Source organism: Pseudorasbora parva, chromosome 13, assembly GCF_024679245.1.
Source record: "Pseudorasbora parva isolate DD20220531a chromosome 13, ASM2467924v1, whole genome shotgun sequence".
NCBI classification, from domain to species: domain Eukaryota; kingdom Metazoa; phylum Chordata; class Actinopteri; order Cypriniformes; family Gobionidae; genus Pseudorasbora; species Pseudorasbora parva.
This window is the reverse complement of record NC_090184.1, coordinates 2,298,929-2,319,422: the sequence shown is the minus strand read 5'-3', so window position 1 is coordinate 2,319,422 and position 20,494 is coordinate 2,298,929. Positions and strand designations below refer to the sequence as shown.

The following is a 20,494-nucleotide window of genomic DNA, read 5'->3' as shown; positions in this document are numbered from 1 at the left end:
TCCTGCATTATGGTGCGTTTGAGGCCATATCCCTTTCCTATACCAAAAAAGACCTCAAACCAGTCAATACCAATAGTCTAATAATAATAAAAAGGCTATATTCATTTAACTGCCATAATCAACAGTTTCACAGATAAAGATAATGAATAAGTTGCATGTTTTTTATGCTCCGTGTCCAGACAGAAAAAGTGCCGTTTACTAAACGATTGATTGGGCCAGACAAAATTACGAAGAATAAGAAATCTCTAAATCATATACTGTGGCTATAGAGTAGGGGTAAGACGCATGGCATTAAGTTTTGCTGCAAATCGAGCTTAGGTTCGAATCCGCCTTTAGCCACACTCGCTCTACTCCCTTTCCCCATCACATATCAGATCGGAAAGGTGTTTATTTTCAATAAAAAAAGAGAAAATATTAGAAAAGCGTTAACATGTGTTTAATAATAAGTTTCTTAATAAGTTTCTCCGTTAATTGGTAGTCAAGGTAAACAGACATGCTGAATTATTAAAGACGATAAAAGTGAGTGGGTCCAATATCATTGGTCTTAAAAAGTGGGTGGGTCTTGTCCCACACACACACAATGGTTCCGACGCCCATGCATATAATAGAATATATGAATACACTACATGACTTAGGAAATGGCAAACAAACATGAATGAGAAAATAATCAATAAGAGCTTACATCAGTACACAGAGCCACCTCTTAGAAGGTCTATCACACAGAGGAAGCTACTGATAATGATACACATCACTCTTATATACACTCTAAGTAACTGTCAATTAGCACAGGAGATAATCAGAAACTCCTCCCATTTTGCCCAATTAGGGATGACAGGAGACTCAGGGTCGTCACAACAGGGCCTAAGATTATAGGGGCACACACTCGGGGAAATCACGGTTTCGGAGCCACGGTTTGGTTCGGTTCTGTTTAAATATCATTAATTTCATTGAATAATGCCGGGCTTGGCTAATATCCTTGGACCTGTAGCGCAGAGCCCAATACCACAGAAGCTCAATAGCACTTGTATATAATTTAAAAAATATTTATTAGATTTGATGAAAATCTAAGGGGAACAATGTTAATCCTGCATTTGTTTCTCACTCTGTTGTCTGTATTTGCAGAGGAATGGAGTTGTGTTTGGCAGTCTGGTCAATCACGTGAGTGGAGACCCGTACAGCAGCAGCGTTACCCAGCGTCCTCTGCAGCTGCCGCTCCCCCTGTGCTCCAACCAGAGTTACTGCCAGTCAGACACCAAATCATCCAACTTAAATATCAACAATGCCAATGTGCCAGCGGCCCCTGCCTTCACCAACGGCTGGCACAGTCGCTGCCGTCGGCCCTCGCGAGGCCTGGTGTCCTCTCTGAGCTCCTACCTCAACCTCAAGAGTGATGGAGAACTACAGCTCAGGACTCACTCCAAGAGGTGAGGACAACAAAAACTGGGCTTACTGTTGATTAATATGAGTCAAACGGGCCATCTTTCCTGCTGAAAAAAGCATTTTGAAGCATTGCAGCTCATCAAGTGCTGGTCCTAAGAAACTAGCTCCAGCTCAGGACCACAGCCTTAAAGCTACACTGTGTAACTTTTTTAGTTTATTCTTAGCTAAAAACACTTATTCTTTCAAAAATATATGTGCTCATTACTGTATATTTACTTCTTTCAAGTAATAAAGTATTCTCGTAAGTTTATAATATGCCACTGAAAACACATACGGGTGAGGGGTTCGAATGCCGGTCGCCATGTTGCTCCTCCATCTTGAAAGTACAGTAGCCAAAGAGGGACATACCCGTAAAATCAAGCTTCGCCTTTCGCGTTTTAACACTCGATGGCACCGTGTCGAATGTGAAGAGGAGGATTGCCATGTTGATCTTGGACTAAATCAGCCACCGTAGGAGTTAAAACGAAATCAGAATTGAGAGGAACAGAAACTAATATTCACTGGATGGACATAAACCTTTACACCGCTAGATGGGGGAAAATATCTCACAGTGGAGCTTTAAAAATAAAGGTGCCAGGAGAACCAAAAATGGGGTTTCACAGTGATGCCATAGAAGAACCATTTTTGATTTCCCTAAGAACTGTTTTGTGAAAGGTTCTTTAAATAACCATTTTTTTTCTAACCATTTTATATTCTAAAGAACCTATTGTGCAATGGAAAGGTTCTTTGTATATTAAAGGTTCTTCATGGAAAAGAACCATTGAAGAACCTTTATTTTTAAGAGTGCAGCTCAAACCTGCTGCCATGCTTTAAAACATACTTAATATGCTGTTTTTTCTTTCTTTCTGCAAGGTTTGCTGTTTACACTTCAAAATATCCCTGGCTGTACAACAATAGAGTCAGCCAGCAATCTTGGGGTCATATTCAGCAACTGTGATGTTATACCTGATAATATGAAACTTTAGCCCCGTTTCCACCAAAATTACCCGGAACAATTTGTACCAAGAACTTTTTTTATAGGAACTTTTCTCCCCCCAGACCTGCAGCTGTCTGCGTTTCCACCGCGATCTTAAGTACAGTGAAGATTAGGCAGATTAGTCCGGTGATGTAGGACTGCGCGCGACTGCTCCTCCAAGTCAGTGACGGGCAGTAATCATTTTTGCGCGATACTATATCCACGTTTACAAGCACGCTTTTTTTGTCATTCCGATTGAAAGATTTAGTGAACTGTTTACATGAGACGTTATCTAAACCGATCTGGTGTTTATATGTGATGACTTTCAATCGCAATCATTTTGTGACATGCAGTTGTAGCCATAGCAACTCTTAACGGCCACCAGTACTAATACAGTATTATACAAGCTATTTATCTGTTGTAAAGTGTAATAATCATCTCAGAAAAAAAAGTATTCTTCTGTCAGGCGCAGTTAAAGTAAAAACTGCCTGGGGCAATATACGCTGTGTCATTATTCCAACATTATCTTTACGAAATAATCTTCACGAAATAACTTACGAAATAAAAAGTTTACCCCTCAGAAAAATGCCCCTCTCGACAACATGAGCGCGGCGCGCCGTCACGTCATGTAAGGACGATTACTTAAAAGTAATCGGTCAGGTCGTTTACATGGTGAAAAATAGACTGTAAAAAAATGAATAACGAGTATGGAAGAGATTCAAGCTGTGCTGCTTTTGCTGGTTATGTATAACGTTAGGTTTACTAAAGAGGTAATTAACAACGACTGAAAAGAGCACTAGCATATTCAGAAAGCTTGTAAAGCTAGATTTAAAATTATTATCAGCTATTACAGACATTGAACGTGAGAAGGCTGAGACGAACGCGCGCCATCAGACAGAGCAGAACGAACCTCGCAAAAGACTTTTAAAAATCCCGGTTGAAACAAAATGCTAAACCAATCAGCATGTTCAGCACCCAAGTCCCGCCCTTGAAAGTTCCTGAACTTTGAAAAAGTACTACCTCGCAAGCAGGGCCGTTTGGAGGGGGAAATATTTACCCGGAACTTCATTTAGACCCTGGTTCCTGCGGTCAGAACACACCGAGTACCAACCAAAGTTCCTGGTTCCTGGGTAAAGTTCCTGCGGTGGAAAAGAGGCTTTTGGTTTCTGTTTTGTGTGTTATGGACCAGACAGATCTTAACGTCGTCATGAAACAGTAGTTTCTCTCGTCTTATTTTCCCTATTGTGCCGCATATCCGAGTGAAATGCTTCTCAAACAAGAACAAATGTAGGGCGGGGCTTGATTTTTTCCGTGTGGAGTTGATTGGCCGGTTGTGGTTTGCTATTGGTGGATCTCATGTGAGTGACAGGTTGCCCCGCCCTCATCATCAGAGAAGAGATGTCGCTGCAAGAGGGAGGGAAAGTTATTCTGATTCAATATTACCAGGAACAAAAATAATGTGCACAGATATATCATTTATAACAAACACGACAATATTCCATAAAAAATGCAAAAATTGTCCATATTGATTTCATGTGAACTTTAAAGGGTGTTTTCACACTTGGTCCTTTTTTAGAGGTTTGCGTGTTTTTTGCCCATATGTGAACACTCAGACCCCTTAAAATGGTTTGGTCACCCAAAAATTTAAATTAGTCCAATATCCAGGGGTTAATAAAGAATTGACAAAATGTAAAATGTGTACCTTGAATGCAATGTAAGTCGCTTTGGATAAAAGCGTCTGCCAAATGCATAAATGTAAATGTAATAAAGACCTTCTGAAGTGAATTGATAGGTTTTGTGTAAGAAAAATATTCACATTTAAAACTGGGGTAGGGGTTTGTGCACTAATATTTTGATGCTCCAATGTCTTGCAGGCCTTGCTCTAGTGCTGTCGGATATCCGACTATCCACGTGCAAAACCCCAGCCATGGTGAGGTCAGTGATGACGACAGGAACTCTGCCACGGAGTATTACAGCGGAGAAGAGTTCCACGAGGACGACGTCACGCTGGCTAGAGACAGGTAATACTTATATACGCTTAAGAAACTCAATGCAAAATATTTTGTCTTAGTCTAAATATCTAACAGTTCTTAAATCAAGATGCATTTACTAAATAAATAAAATGACGTAAGATATTTTTTCTTGTTTTATTAAAAATTAATTCAAAATGAAGTGAGATTTTGCTTAAAACAGGTGAAATGATCTGCCAATGGGGTGAGAAAAATAATTTTGTTTCTTGTTTCCGTCAAAAAAAAAAAAAAAAAGATTATTTTTCTCACCCCATTGGCGGATCATTTCGCCTGTTTTAAGCAAAAACTAACTTTTTCCCCCATAAAACAGGCAAAAATATCTTATGACATTTTACTTATCTAGTAAATTAATCTTGATTTAAGAATTTTTGGATATTTGGACTGGAAACAAAAAAAAATTCTAAATAAGAAGAGCATTTTTGCAGTGTAGAAATGTTTTTCTTACTTAACTATTCTTACATTAAGAAACATTTACTAGACCAGTAAAAATTATTGTCTTGTTTTGGAAAAAATAACTCAAAATGAAGAGAGTTTTTGCTGAAAATAAGATTATTTATCTGCCAATGGGGTGAGAAAAATAATCTTAATTCAAACAGAAAACAAGATTATTTTTCTCACCCCATTGGCAGATTATTTATCTTATTTTAAGCAAAAACTCTCTTCATTTTGAGTTATTATTCCACAAAACAAGACAATTACTTTTGCTTGTCTAGTAAATACTTCTTGTTTTAAGAATTTTTAGATGTTTGGACTAGAAACCAGACAAAAATACTAAGTAAGAAAAGCATTTTTTGCAGTGCTGTGTATCAATAATATCAAAATATCTTGATCTTCTTGTTGTTTTTCTCGCAAGGTCGTACAAAGACTTTCAGGACACTCTGAGTGACTGTGATGCAGTTAGACAGCAGGATGTGTGTGAATGCGTCTGTGACGATGATGAGCTGCTCATATCCCAGAGGTCATCAAAACGACTCCTGCTGTCCCCAGCTCAATGTGAGATACTATTAATCATAAATAATCAACAGAATCGCACTGAGCGGCTACCAAACTGCTTTTAATTGAGAGCTTGGATTAGTAAGGGAATAAACATGAGGCTGAGGCTCCTGAACAAGCCGCTGGATAAACGGTTATATTGATATTTTATCGCTTCGCTTTCTTCTGAGATTCTGGTGTTTTTTTTAACTCCTATCATGGAGAGGAAATATGAGAAAATAGTGCAGTTGCTACAATGAAGATGAAATGTGGTTTTAACCCTCTGGTGCTCTGGTTTTTGACTGATTTAGTTTTTCTCGATTTCTTTACGTAATTGGAATGGTATGAAACTTGGTAAAGGTTTTGGTGCTTGCTATGTAAACACAAAAAATGACAGACCCACTTTATGTTAGGTGGCCTTAACTACTATGTACTAACATTTGAATTAATAATTTAAGACAGTGCACTTATTGTGTACATACATGATTTAACATTGTACTTACATTTGAAAAATACCAGAATGTAATTACATCAGTAATTAATTTGTGTAGTTACATGTATAATTACACTGCTGACCCTTCCCTTACACCTAACCCTATCCTTAAACTTACTACACCTGTCCCTAACCGTACCCATGTCCCACCTCAATATCAGCAAAAGTGTTTTGCAATACAATATGAACACAATAAGTACACTGTACTTATTTTTTTTATGTAAGTACATAGTAGTTAAGGCCACCTAATATAAAGTGGGACCAAAATGACGATATTTGTGTCATCTGAGGATTTTTTCCAGAAATAAAATACATAATTCTCTCGTCTCTGGGGCACGATCATTCGAAAATACTACCGGATCTCTGCTGATTGAAAGCGAAATCGCTGAAGTAACCCTTTAAGGTTTTCTCTGTATATTAGGCCGTTTTTTTCATGCGTGTATAAATACAAAATAATCCATGCAATTATTAGTGAATGAGACCCAATGTTCCCACTATTACAGGATACCTGCATATTTTGAGAAGTATATCAGCGGCTAAACGGATAGAAATGTGTTTGTTAAAATTGAACTATTTCCAAATTTAGACTTCAGGGCAAAGACTTCTCGCAACACACTATAAAATATTATAGGATCATAGTTATGACAACAATTGTTTTACATTGCTGTAACTCATCAAAATATGTTAAGCAATGTTCATCTCTTTTTCTATAAGTTATACAAGATTAATGTAATTTAAGTGGATTGTACTTAATTTAAGGCAACACAATTTTTTTTTACAGTGTAATCGTTGTTATTGAACATTCCTCCACTGTAATAAATGTGCATATGTGTATTCTTTCATACAGCCTCTCACAAGCCCGTTTTCCATTTCGAGTGTCTACGCAAACAGTGCAGTCAAGATGAGATTGCCCTGCATCAGGTGATCATCGCAAAAACAGACATGGCATAACTAGCATATGGACCGTCTCAAGCATCACCGCCCTACTGGCACCAACATAATAGATGAAGAACAATAGTAGTAGTGTTTTTACATTCGCTTAGACTGATGAGGTTTGTAACAGTGACCCAAGTATTGAGAAATGAGTCTATGTGAGGTAAACTGGGGATTATTTATCACTTAACCACACCTGTCCCTAACTCTACCCTTAAACTGACCCACACCACCACACCTGTCCCTAACTCTACCCTTAAACTGACCCACACCACCACACCTGTCCCTAACTCTACCCTTAAACTGACCCACACCACCACACCTGTCCCTAACTCTACCCTTAAACTGACCCACACCACCACACCTGTCCCTAACTTTACCCTTAAACTGACCCACACCACCACACATGACCCTAACTTTACCCTTAAACTGACCCACACCACCACACCTGACTCTAACTTTACCCTTAAACTGACCCACACCACCACACCTGTCCCTAACTCTACCCTTAAACTGACCCACACCACCACACCTGACCCTAACTCTACCCTTAAACTGATCCACACCACCACACCTGTCCCTAACTCTACCCTTAAACTTACCCACACCACCACACCTGACCCTAACTTTACCCTTAAACTGACCCACACCACCACACCTGTCCCTAACTCTACCCTTAAACTGACCCACACCACCACACCTGTCCCTAACTCTACCCTTAAACTGACCCACACCACCACACCTGTCCCTAACTCTACCCTTAAACTGACCCACACCACCACACCTGTCCCTAACTCTACCCTTAAACTGACCCACACCACCACACCTGTCCCTAACTCTACCCTTAAACTGACCCACACCACCACACCTGTCCCTAACTCTACCCTTAAACTGACCCACACCACCACACCTGTCCCTAACTCTACCCTTAAACTGACCCACACCACCACACCTGACCCTAACTTTACCCTTAAACTGACCCACACCACCACACATGACCCTAACTTTACCCTTAAACTGACCCACACCACCACACCTGACTCTAACTTTATCCTTAAACTGACCCACACCACCACACATGACCCTAACTTTACCCTTAAACTGACCCACACCACCACACCTGACTCTAACTTTATCCTTAAACTGACCCACACCACCACACATGACCCTAACTCTACCCTTAAACTGACCCACACCACCACACCTGACCCTAACTCTACCCTTAAACTGACCCACACCACCACACCTGACCCTAACTCTACCCTTAAACTGACCCACACCACCACACCTGTCCCTAACTCTACCCTTAAACTGACCCACACCACCACACCTGTCCCTAACTCTACCCTTAAACTGATCCACACCACCACACATGACCCTAACTTTATCCTTAAACTGACCCACACCACCACACCTGACCCTAACTTTATCCTTAAACTGATCCACACCACCACACCTGACCCTAACTTTATCCTTAAACTGACCCACACCACCACACATGACCCTAACTCTACCCTTAAACTGACCCACACCACCACACCTGTCCCTAACTCTACCCTTAAACTGACCCACACCACCACACCTGACCCTAACTCTACCCTTAAACTGATCCACACCACCACACCTGTCCCTAACTCTACCCTTAAACTTACCCACACCACCACACCTGACCCTAACTTTACCCTTAAACTGACCCACACCACCACACCTGTCCCTAACTCTACCCTTAAACTGACCCACACCACCACACCTGTCCCTAACTCTACCCTTAAACTGACCCACACCACCACACCTGTCCCTAACTCTACCCTTAAACTGACCCACACCACCACACCTGTCCCTAACTCTACCCTTAAACTGACCCACACCACCACACCTGTCCCTAACTCTACCCTTAAACTGACCCACACCACCACACCTGTCCCTAACTCTACCCTTAAACTGACCCACACCACCACACCTGTCCCTAACTCTACCCTTAAACTGACCCACACCACCACACCTGTCCCTAACTCTACCCTTAAACTGACCCACACCACCACACCTGTCCCTAACTTTACCCTTAAACTGACCCACACCACCACACATGACCCTAACTTTACCCTTAAACTGACCCACACCACCACACCTGACTCTAACTTTATCCTTAAACTGACCCACACCACCACACCTGACCCTAACTTTACCCTTAAACTGACCCACACCACCACACCTGACCCTAACTTTACCCTTAAACTGACCCACACCACCACACCTGTCCCTAACTCTACCCTTAAACTGACCCACACCACCACACCTGACCCTAACTTTACCCTTAAACTGACCCACACCACCACACCTGACCCTAACTTTACCCTTTAACTGACCCACACCACCACACCTGACCCTAACTCTACCCTTAAACTGACCCACACCACCACACCTGACCCTAACTCTACCCTTAAACTGACCCACACCACCACACCTGACCCTAACTCTACCCTTAAACTGACCCACACCACCACACCTGTCCCTAACTTTACCCTTAAACTGACCCACACCACCACACCTGACCCTAACTCTACCCTTAAACTGACCCACACCACCACACCTGTCCCTAACTCTACCCTTAAACTGACCCACACCACCACACCTGTCCCTAACTCTACCCTTAAACTGACCCACACCACCACACCTGTCTCTAACTTTACCCTTAAACTGACCCACACCACCACACCTGACCCTAACTCTACCCTTAAACTGACCCACACCACCACACCTGTCCCTAACTCTACCCTTAAACTGACGCACACCACCACACCTGTCTCTAACTTTACCCTTAAACTGACCCACACCACCACACCTGACCCTAACTCTACCCTTAAACTGACCCACACCACCACACCTGACCCTAACTCTACCCTTAAACTGACCCACACCACCACACCTGTCCCTAACTCTACCCTTAAACTGACCCACACCACCACACCTGACCCTAACTCTACCCTTAAACTGACCCACACCACCACACCTCACCCTAACTCTACCCTTAAACTGACCCACACCACCACACCTGACCCTAACTCTACCCTTAAACTGACGCACACCACCACACCTGTCTCTAACTTTACCGTTAAACTGACCCACACCACCACACCTGACCCTAACTCTACCCTTAAACTGACCCACACCACCACACCTGTCCCTAACTCTACCCTTAAACTGACCCACACCACCACACCTGACCCTAACTCTACCCTTAAACTGACCCACACCACCACACCTGACCCTAACTCTACCCTTAAACTGACCCACACCACCACACCTGTCCCTAACTTTACCCTTTAACTGACCCACACCACCACACCTGACCTTACTCTACCCTTAAACTGACCCACACCACCACACCTGTCCCTAACTCTACCCTTAAACTGACCCACACCACCACACCTGACTCTAACTTTACCCTTAAACTGACCCACACCACCACACCTGTCCCTAACTCTACCCTTAAACTGACCCACACCACCACACCTGACCTTACTCTACCCTTAAACTGACCCACACCACCACACCTGACCCTAACTCTACCCTTAAACTGACCCACACCACCACACCTGACTCTAACTTTACCCTTAAACTGACCCACACCACCACACCTGTCCCTAACTCTACCCTTAAACTGACCCACACCACCACACCTGACCCTAACTCTACCCTTAAACTGACGCACACCACCACACCTGTCTCTAACTTTACCCTTAAACTGACCCACACCACCACACCTGACCCTAACTCTACCCTTAAACTGACCCACACCACCACACCTGACCCTAACTCTACCCTTAAACTGACCCACACCACCACACCTGTCCCTAACTCTACCCTTAAACTGACCCACACCACCACACCTGACCCTAACTCTACCCTTAAACTGACCCACACCACCACACCTGTCTCTAACTCTACCCTTAAACTGACCCACACCACCACACCTGTCCCTAACTCTACCCTTAAACTGACCCACACCACCACACCTGTCCCTAACTCTACCCTTAAACTGACCCACACCACCACACCTGACCCTAACTCTACCCTTAAACTGACCCACACCACCACACCTGACCCTAACTCTACCCTTAAACTGACCCACACCACCACACCTGTCTCTAACTCTACCCTTAAACTGACCCACACCACCACACCTGTCCCTAACTCTACCCTTAAACTGACCCACACCACCATACCTGACCCTAACTCTACCCTTAAAGTGACCCACACCACCACACCTGTCCCTAACTCTACCCTTAAACTTACCCACACCACCACACCTGTCCCTAACTCTACCCTTAAACTGACCCACACCACCACACCTGTCTCTAACTCTACCCTTAAACTGACCCACACCACCACACCTGACCCTAACTCTACCCTTAAACTGACCCACACCACCACACCTGACCCTAACTCTACCCTTAAACTGACCCACACCACCACACCTGTCTCTAACTCTACCCTTAAACTGACCCACACCACCACACCTGACTCTAACTTTACCCTTAAACTGACCTACACCACCACACCTGACCCTAACTCTACCCTTAAACTGACCCACACCACCACACCTGACCCTAACTCTACCCTTAAACTGACCCACACCACCACACCTGTCCCTAACTCTACCCTTAAACTGACCCACACCACCACACCTGTCCCTAACTCTACCCTTAAACTGACCCACACCACCATACCTGACCCTAACTCTACCCTTAAACTGACCCACACCACCACACCTGTCCCTAACTCTACCCTTAAACTGACCCACACCACCCCACCTGTCCCTAACTTTACCCTTAAACTGATCCACACCACCACACCTGTCCCTAACGCTACCCTTAAACTGACCCACACCACCACACCTGTCCCTAACTTTACCCTTAAACTGACCCACACCACCACACCTGTCCCTAACTTTACCCTTAAACTGATCCACACCACCACACCTGTCCCTAACTCTACCCTTAAACTGACCCACACCACCCCACCTGTCACTAACTTTACCCTTAAACTGATCCACACCACCACACCTGTCCCTAAGTCTACCCTTAAACTGACCCACACCACCACACCTGTCCCTAACTTTACCCTTAAACTGACCCACACCACCACACCTGTCCCTAACTTTACCCTTAAACTGACCCACACCACCACACCTGTCCCTAACTTTACCCTTAAACTGACCCACACCACCACACCTGTCCCTAACTTTACCCTTAAACTGACCCACACCACCACACCTGACCCTAACCTTACCCTTAAACTGACCCACACCACCACACCTGTCCCTAACTTTACCCTTAAACTGACCCACACCACCACACCTGTCCCTAACTTTACCCTTAAACTGACCCACACCACCCCACCTGTCCCTAACTCTACCCTTAAACTGACCCACACCACCACACCTGTCCCTAACTCTACCCTTAAACTGACCCACACCACCACACCTGTCCCTAACTCTACCCTTAAACTGACCCACACCACCACACCTGTCCCTAACTCTACCCTTAAACTGACCCACACCACCACACCTGTCCCTAACTCTACCCTTAAACTGACCCACACCACCACACCTGTCCCTAACTCTACCCTTAAACTGACCCACACCACCACACCTGTCCCTAACTCTACCCTTAAACTGACCCACACCACCACACCTGTCCCTAACTCTACCCTTAAACTGACCCACACCACCACACCTGACCCTAACTTTACCCTTAAACTGACCCACACCACCACACATGACCCTAACTTTACCCTTAAACTGACCCACACCACCACACCTGACTCTAACTTTATCCTTAAACTGACCCACACCACCACACATGACCCTAACTTTACCCTTAAACTGACCCACACCACCACACCTGACTCTAACTTTATCCTTAAACTGACCCACACCACCACACATGACCCTAACTCTACCCTTAAACTGACCCACACCACCACACCTGACCCTAACTCTACCCTTAAACTGACCCACACCACCACACCTGACCCTAACTCTACCCTTAAACTGACCCACACCACCACACCTGTCCCTAACTCTACCCTTAAACTGACCCACACCACCACACCTGTCCCTAACTCTACCCTTAAACTGATCCACACCACCACACATGACCCTAACTTTATCCTTAAACTGACCCACACCACCACACCTGACCCTAACTTTATCCTTAAACTGATCCACACCACCACACCTGACCCTAACTTTATCCTTAAACTGACCCACACCACCACACATGACCCTAACTCTACCCTTAAACTGACCCACACCACCACACCTGTCCCTAACTCTACCCTTAAACTGACCCACACCACCACACCTGACCCTAACTCTACCCTTAAACTGATCCACACCACCACACCTGTCCCTAACTCTACCCTTAAACTTACCCACACCACCACACCTGACCCTAACTTTACCCTTAAACTGACCCACACCACCACACCTGTCCCTAACTCTACCCTTAAACTGACCCACACCACCACACCTGTCCCTAACTCTACCCTTAAACTGACCCACACCACCACACCTGTCCCTAACTCTACCCTTAAACTGACCCACACCACCACACCTGTCCCTAACTCTACCCTTAAACTGACCCACACCACCACACCTGTCCCTAACTCTACCCTTAAACTGACCCACACCACCACACCTGTCCCTAACTCTACCCTTAAACTGACCCACACCACCACACCTGTCCCTAACTCTACCCTTAAACTGACCCACACCACCACACCTGTCCCTAACTCTACCCTTAAACTGACCCACACCACCACACCTGTCCCTAACTTTACCCTTAAACTGACCCACACCACCACACATGACCCTAACTTTACCCTTAAACTGACCCACACCACCACACCTGACTCTAACTTTATCCTTAAACTGACCCACACCACCACACCTGACCCTAACTTTACCCTTAAACTGACCCACACCACCACACCTGACCCTAACTTTACCCTTAAACTGACCCACACCACCACACCTGTCCCTAACTCTACCCTTAAACTGACCCACACCACCACACCTGACCCTAACTTTACCCTTAAACTGACCCACACCACCACACCTGACCCTAACTTTACCCTTTAACTGACCCACACCACCACACCTGACCCTAACTCTACCCTTAAACTGACCCACACCACCACACCTGACCCTAACTCTACCCTTAAACTGACCCACACCACCACACCTGACCCTAACTCTACCCTTAAACTGACCCACACCACCACACCTGTCCCTAACTTTACCCTTAAACTGACCCACACCACCACACCTGACCCTAACTCTACCCTTAAACTGACCCACACCACCACACCTGTCCCTAACTCTACCCTTAAACTGACCCACACCACCACACCTGTCCCTAACTTTACCCTTAAACTGACCCACACCACCACACCTGTCCCTAACTTTACCCTTAAACTGACCCACACCACCCCACCTGTCCCTAACTTTACCCTTAAACTGACCCACACCACCACACCTGTCCCTAACTCTACCCTTAAACTGACCCACACCACCACACCTGTCCCTAACTCTACCCTTAAACTGACCCACACCACCAAACCTGACCCTAACTCTACCCTTAAACTGACCCACACCACCACACCTGTCCCTAACTTTACCCTTAAACTGACCCACACCACCACACCTGTCCCTAACTCTACCCTTAAACTGACCCACACCACCACACCTGTCCCTAACTTTAAATTTAAATTATATAAAATTGTTCTCACTCAAACACAAACACCAGTAAAACTCACTTGTGAACATACAGGTCAGTTTTAAACATTTATTCTCGCGGTTTCACAGGTGAAGATGGCGAGCGGACAAGAATCAAGTCGAGCGCGGCTCTCTCCAACGCGCTCCATCCGCTCATGGGTCACGCCCCCGGCCACACCCCCACCCTACACCCCTCTGATTCAGACCACGCCCAGCGCTAGCAGCACTCCTGGATTGGTCCACAGGGGCTTCTGGAATTCCCAGCACGCCTCTGATTGGTCAACACGCTCCCCCGTGCTCCTGAAGGTTCCGCCCCGGTTGAGCGGCCATCACCTGCAGACGCGGAGCAGCGCTCAAAGCCTGGTGGAAGCGGTGCGTGCCGATGTTACTCATTGTGTTTGGTCCTGTTTGTCTTAAAGTGTTAGTTCACTCAAAAATGAAAATTCTGTCATTAGTTCCTCTCCCTCCTGTGGTTGGACAGCCGTCAGACTTATAACATCGGAAAGGCATTTACTTTCACTAAAATAAAATAAAAGCTCTAAAAATGGAAATAAAGTGCCTAACAAGATGTTTAATAATAATAAAGCATTTATTGGGTAGGTTTAGGGGTCGGTGTAGGGAGGGCTTTTATTGTCCCATTAAGGCGGCATCCATTTATCACTTTAATCATTTACACTCTTTTATTATTGCATCATGTTAATGTACAACAACACTGAGGTGCAAATAGTGTGTATCTGTCAAAGTAAAGTATAAATTGCATGTAATTACTATTTACACACATTGCAAATAACTGCTACTTTTACATTGTAATAGCATATGTAAATAGCATATATCACTATTTTCACTTGGTGTAAATATCATCTATAGCTAAGAAAATACGCTTTTTTCACTGAGTGTAAATAGCCGCTGCCTTTTTGAAACGTGTGAATCGATGCAAATTGGTATAAGATCACAATTCATATGTGAATCAACTTTTCTCCCACCCCTAATAGATAGGTAACAATGGCCCTCATTTATCAAAAGTGCGTAAACCAAATTTCCAGTGTACACCCAAACCCACGGTGACTTTTAGATTTATCAATATGGACGTTGGCGTACGGCACGCTCCAATCCTACGCCAGCTCAGAAGGTGTCTACGCACACGCACGCACGCACGCACACACGCACTCACACACACACACACACACGTCCTCTTCCAGAATCAGAACATCTTTTGTTGACTGAACCTCTGAATTATTGCCCTGATGGTGGAAATGGGGATTTTCAGTGCTTTAGCCGTTTTCTCTTTTGTGAAGCTCAACAATCTTCTGCTTCACATCAGAACTATATTCTGTGGTTTTACTCATTGTGATGATGATTAAGGGAATTTAGTCTTTGTGTTCCTCATATTTATACTCCTGTGAAACAGAAAGTCATGGCTGGACAGTTTCATGCTCCTAAGTCTCCCTGGTGTGCTAAAAGATGTCAAAATGAATGGGAATATACTTGAGAGATATTTTACTCATAACATTTTTTTAGGGGTGTCAATAATTGTGTCCAACGTGTTTTGGAGGAAAACATTTATTTCATAATGTGATTTCAATTCTTTTACTTCAATAAAAGGTTTTTAAATTATTTTTTTAATGAAAGACCAAAAGGATAAACAATGCAGATTTATTTTTACAGCCATCTATGATCATATTTATCAAGGGGGTTAATTATTCTGACCTCAACTGTATTTAACTACACTGACAAAAATGTATGGTTGAAATGATGCTTCGTATGTAATAAATCTGACATTTTTGACATTTAAGAGCAAATATATTAATATTAATATTGGCCTATATTAATAGTCTATATTAATATTAATATTGGTCTATACATCAAATATATGAGTCTGTAAAATATTGACATGCTGTATATCTTTTATGCTATATCATATCATACATACAAGTAAAGCTTGCCTCCATTGTTGAATATTGACAAGAGGGACTTTATGGACTTAATGCCCATTTATTTGTATTATTTTGTCTGTTGCTTGTTTTGCTGATTGTACTTAAGTTTTCTTTTTTTTCATTTCATTATCCTGGGCTTTGCATATAGTTATATATAAATGTATATTCCTTCGTCAAAACTTGCCGCGCTGACACGATGCCTTTTGTTGTAGGTGATGATATCTGGAGGATTGGGCAAATATGCAAAGGATCCAAAGTTTGTGACGGCGACAAAACACGAGATTGCAGATGCTTGTGAAATGACTATTGACGAGATGGAAAGTGCTGCTAGCAACTTACTGAACGTCACGCTAGGCCACGGGCCGGAGGCAGAAGAGACGTGTCAGAGCAATGTCCGCGACTACAGCGACGAGGAGATGGACGCGAGCAGCAAACGCGAGGAGGATCTCACAGACGAAATGTTCTACGTCTCAGTATTATAGTAAAGATCCCCCAACAAAACTAAATCATGTAGAAATAACGAATGAATGAGGTAATTGTGCCTTTAAACGGGAGTGTCTGATGGCTTGCGTGGATCGATCGCTTTATGCTTGGATCTTTTTATTTATGCTGCCTTCACGTGCTATCAGAAGTTTCCTACTTCCCACTTCAGAAGTCGTGATTATTACGAGCTTGTTGTGTTCAGGTGCTTTGTTGTCAGAAAGAATAGAGGACGCCAGGTTCATACTTTTGTGCGTCTTGGGAAAATGTTATTTTAACACTAACCATTTCAGTCTTTTCCTGGTCCCAGAAAATCATACAATCACTGGCAAACACAGCAGCACAACACGAAAGCATATTGTTAAAGGTCCTGTTCTTCGCGATTCCATCTTTCAAACTTAAGTTAGTGTGAAATGTTGCTGTTGGAGCATAAATAATACCTGTACAATTATAAAGCTCAAAGTTCAATGCCAAACAAGATATTTTATTTAACAGAAGTTCCCTTTCAAAGCCTACGGCGAACGGCCAGTTTGGACTACACCGCTGCACTTCCTGCTGTGATGACGTCACTGGAACCGCTTGCTGACTAAAGCTCCGCCCACAAGAACACGCAAAATAGGGGGCGTGTTCTCGTTGCTCTCCCGCGTGGAGAAGAGCGCGCATTCAGCGCTTGCATCGCCCCGTTATGGTAAGAGGCGGGACCTTTCCGGGCAAAGTGCGCTAAGCTGCTGTCCAATCACAACACGGGAAGCGCTGGCCCAATCAGAACTCGTTACGTGTTTCTGAAGGAGGGACTTCATAGAACAAGGAAATCATCAGGCCGTTTTTAGGAAAGAGGAAACAGCGCTGTACAGATAAGGCAATTGTGTGAAAAATACTGTGTTTTTTACACACAAAACATATTGCACACTATAAACATAATCAAAGCTTCGAAAACACGCAAAGAACAAGATCTTTAATACTCACATTCACAATAAAGGCATAATGTAGACAAGATTAGGCTGCTTAAAGGAACACTCCACTTTTTAAAAAAAATAGGTTTATTTTCAAAGACCTGTAGAGTTAAACAGTCGAGTTTTACCGTTTTTGAATCCATTCAGTGGATCTCTGTATCTGGCTGTAGCACTTTTAGCATCAGGGCCGTGCACAGACATTTTGAGGGGCAGTGGCCCAAACCAAAAAAGGGGCATTAAGGGGATTGAGTATCATCTTAATGTAGAGAATGAATAACAAACATTTTACAATCATACTGTAAATACATTTGTTATGCTTTAGAGCTAATTAAATTTATGTTGTTCTAATTATTCTTCAAAAAAAAAAAAAGATTCTAGGCTAATTTTAACTCTCTTTTCTATTTTACATTTTTGTTGGAGATTTAAGTAGCAAATGAGAATCACTAAAATGATTGAATATATTTTGAGACAAAGGTATTGTTTATGGTATTTGGGGTAAAAGGCTTAACATGATGATAAACAGCTGACTGACTTCCATTTGTTGACATGACATGGTTAAGATTCAGCTGGTAAATATCTTAAGTTGGGTGTCCATCTTAGAGGTAACATCCTATTTATAATAAAAATATGATAATAATCATATAATACAAAAATATATTTAGTTGTTACAACGATAAAACTTTATTCAATTATTATGGGATCTCAGTGTTTTCAGATTATTTACTTAAAAATTAGTTTCTGTATTTTAAAAATATTTTTATATTAACATTTTAATATTTACTGAACAATGGTTGATTATTTTATTAATTAAAATAAACAGAAAATACTGCAAACGTTGCTAGAGATTTTTTGAAAGCATGGGCGTTTTTGAAAAATGAGCAAATTTTTCTTAGGGTGTGCTTGTACCCTGATACAACTTATTTATATTTATAATAGCCGTTATTACCTTTTTAAATTGTGTATACGATTAATATGGTCTAAATAAAATATCATAAATATGACATATGTTATAGATAATAGTATTAACTCGTAAAATTGATTATAATCAGAAATCTATTTTACAGGAGTTAAAGAGTGACAAACTGTCAGCAATATTCAGTATAGCCAACACTATGGCGATTTACCCGCTGGCATGCTGGAGCTTTGAATCCATGTTTGCACTGTTGAAACAAACAAACTACTAATTCGCGGATCGACCACTGTCTGTATGTGGATTGTAGTTTGTAGCTAATATTCTTCGACATTCTTTAACTGCCGTCTCCACAGAGAGCGGGCACCGCCGCAGACTTTGAGCGATGCTGCGGAGCAAGCAGGAAAACACTGAACGGATTAGCAGAATTAGTGGATTTTTAGCGGAACAGAATGCTTTTATGGGAATCCTCTGAGGGTGAGGGAGGGAAAAGGGCAAGGGGGGCACCTTAGCCGATGAGGGCAAAGGGGCAGTGGCTCTAGCCACCGGGCCACCCCCCTGTGCACGGCCCTGCTTAGCATAAATCATTGAATTGGGTTAGACCATTAGCATCGTGCTCAAAAATGACCAAAGATTTTCACAATATTTTCCTATTTAAAACGTGACTCTTCTGTAGTTACATCATGTACTAAGACCAATGTAAAATTAAAGTTGGGATTTTTTTTTAGACCGATATAGCTAGGAACTATTTTCTGCGTAATATCACTGCACTGCTACACCCATGGCACGGCAGCAAAGTTCCCTGATTATTACGCAGGAATGAGAGAATAGTTCCTATCTATAATCGGTCTAAAAATCTAAACTTTTATTGTTCCGTTGGTCTTAGTACACGATGTAACTACAGAAGAGTCAAGTTTTAAATAGGAAAAATATTATCTTTGAAAAAATCTTTGGTCATTTTTGAGCGAGATGCTAACGGTCTAATCCGATTCAATGATGTATGCTAAGCTATGCTAAAAGTGCTACCGCCAGATACAGAGATCGGCTGAATGGATTCAAAAACGGTAAAACTCGACTGTTTAACTCAAAAGGACTTGGAAAATAAGCCTATTTTCAAAAAAGTGGAGTGTTCCTTTAAAGACTAAAATGGATATAGTTTTCAGCCCTATATGATCCTATTGTAGTTACTTTTACCACACTATCTAGATAGTCAGCTTGCTTACTATTCTGCAATGATGTAATTTTCGATGTGTTTAAAATACACAATATGCTTTAAATGATTATTAATTTATCTAAATATGGACTACTTTAATGACTAGACAAGACAATGAAACTGTTGCGAGAAAAAACAAACGAATAAAACACCTTCCACAGCAGAAATTCGTCTCCCATCCGCCATTTTTAATGGTTATGCTACGCCCATCACGGGAACTTGGGTATCACAATTATTTCTGAACTTCCTAGAGCAAAACACGACATCTGAGGGCGTTCATGTGCAATTTTTACCTCGGAAACACGTATTTACGATAATTCTGGTAGCATGTGAAGGCGGCATTTGTTAGCGAACCTTGTCTTAGGAGATTTCCAGCAAGATCCAAATGTGACACATTA

General features: G+C 42.7%; 1 protein-coding gene across 10 annotated transcripts in view; it reads left to right on the top strand.

Moving 5' to 3' along the window:
* cacna1db (calcium channel, voltage-dependent, L type, alpha 1D subunit, b) overlaps positions 1 to 18,063 on the top strand; it is a 122,782-nt gene extending 104,719 nt beyond the window's left edge. For all 10 annotated transcript variants that reach the window (XM_067412953.1, XM_067412947.1, XM_067412952.1 and 7 more), the window contains 6 exons: positions 1,123 to 1,424; positions 4,270 to 4,416; positions 5,279 to 5,418; positions 6,738 to 6,811; positions 14,697 to 14,978; positions 16,753 to 18,063. In XM_067412953.1, coding sequence (XP_067269054.1) covers positions 1,123 to 1,424; positions 4,270 to 4,416; positions 5,279 to 5,418; positions 6,738 to 6,811; positions 14,697 to 14,978; positions 16,753 to 17,022 — 1,215 coding nt within the window. In that variant the 3' untranslated portion in view covers positions 17,023 to 18,063. The remainder of the gene's footprint in view (positions 1 to 1,122; positions 1,425 to 4,269; positions 4,417 to 5,278; positions 5,419 to 6,737; positions 6,812 to 14,696; positions 14,979 to 16,752) is intronic.
* The last annotated feature ends 2,431 nt before the right edge of the window (positions 18,064 to 20,494 follow it).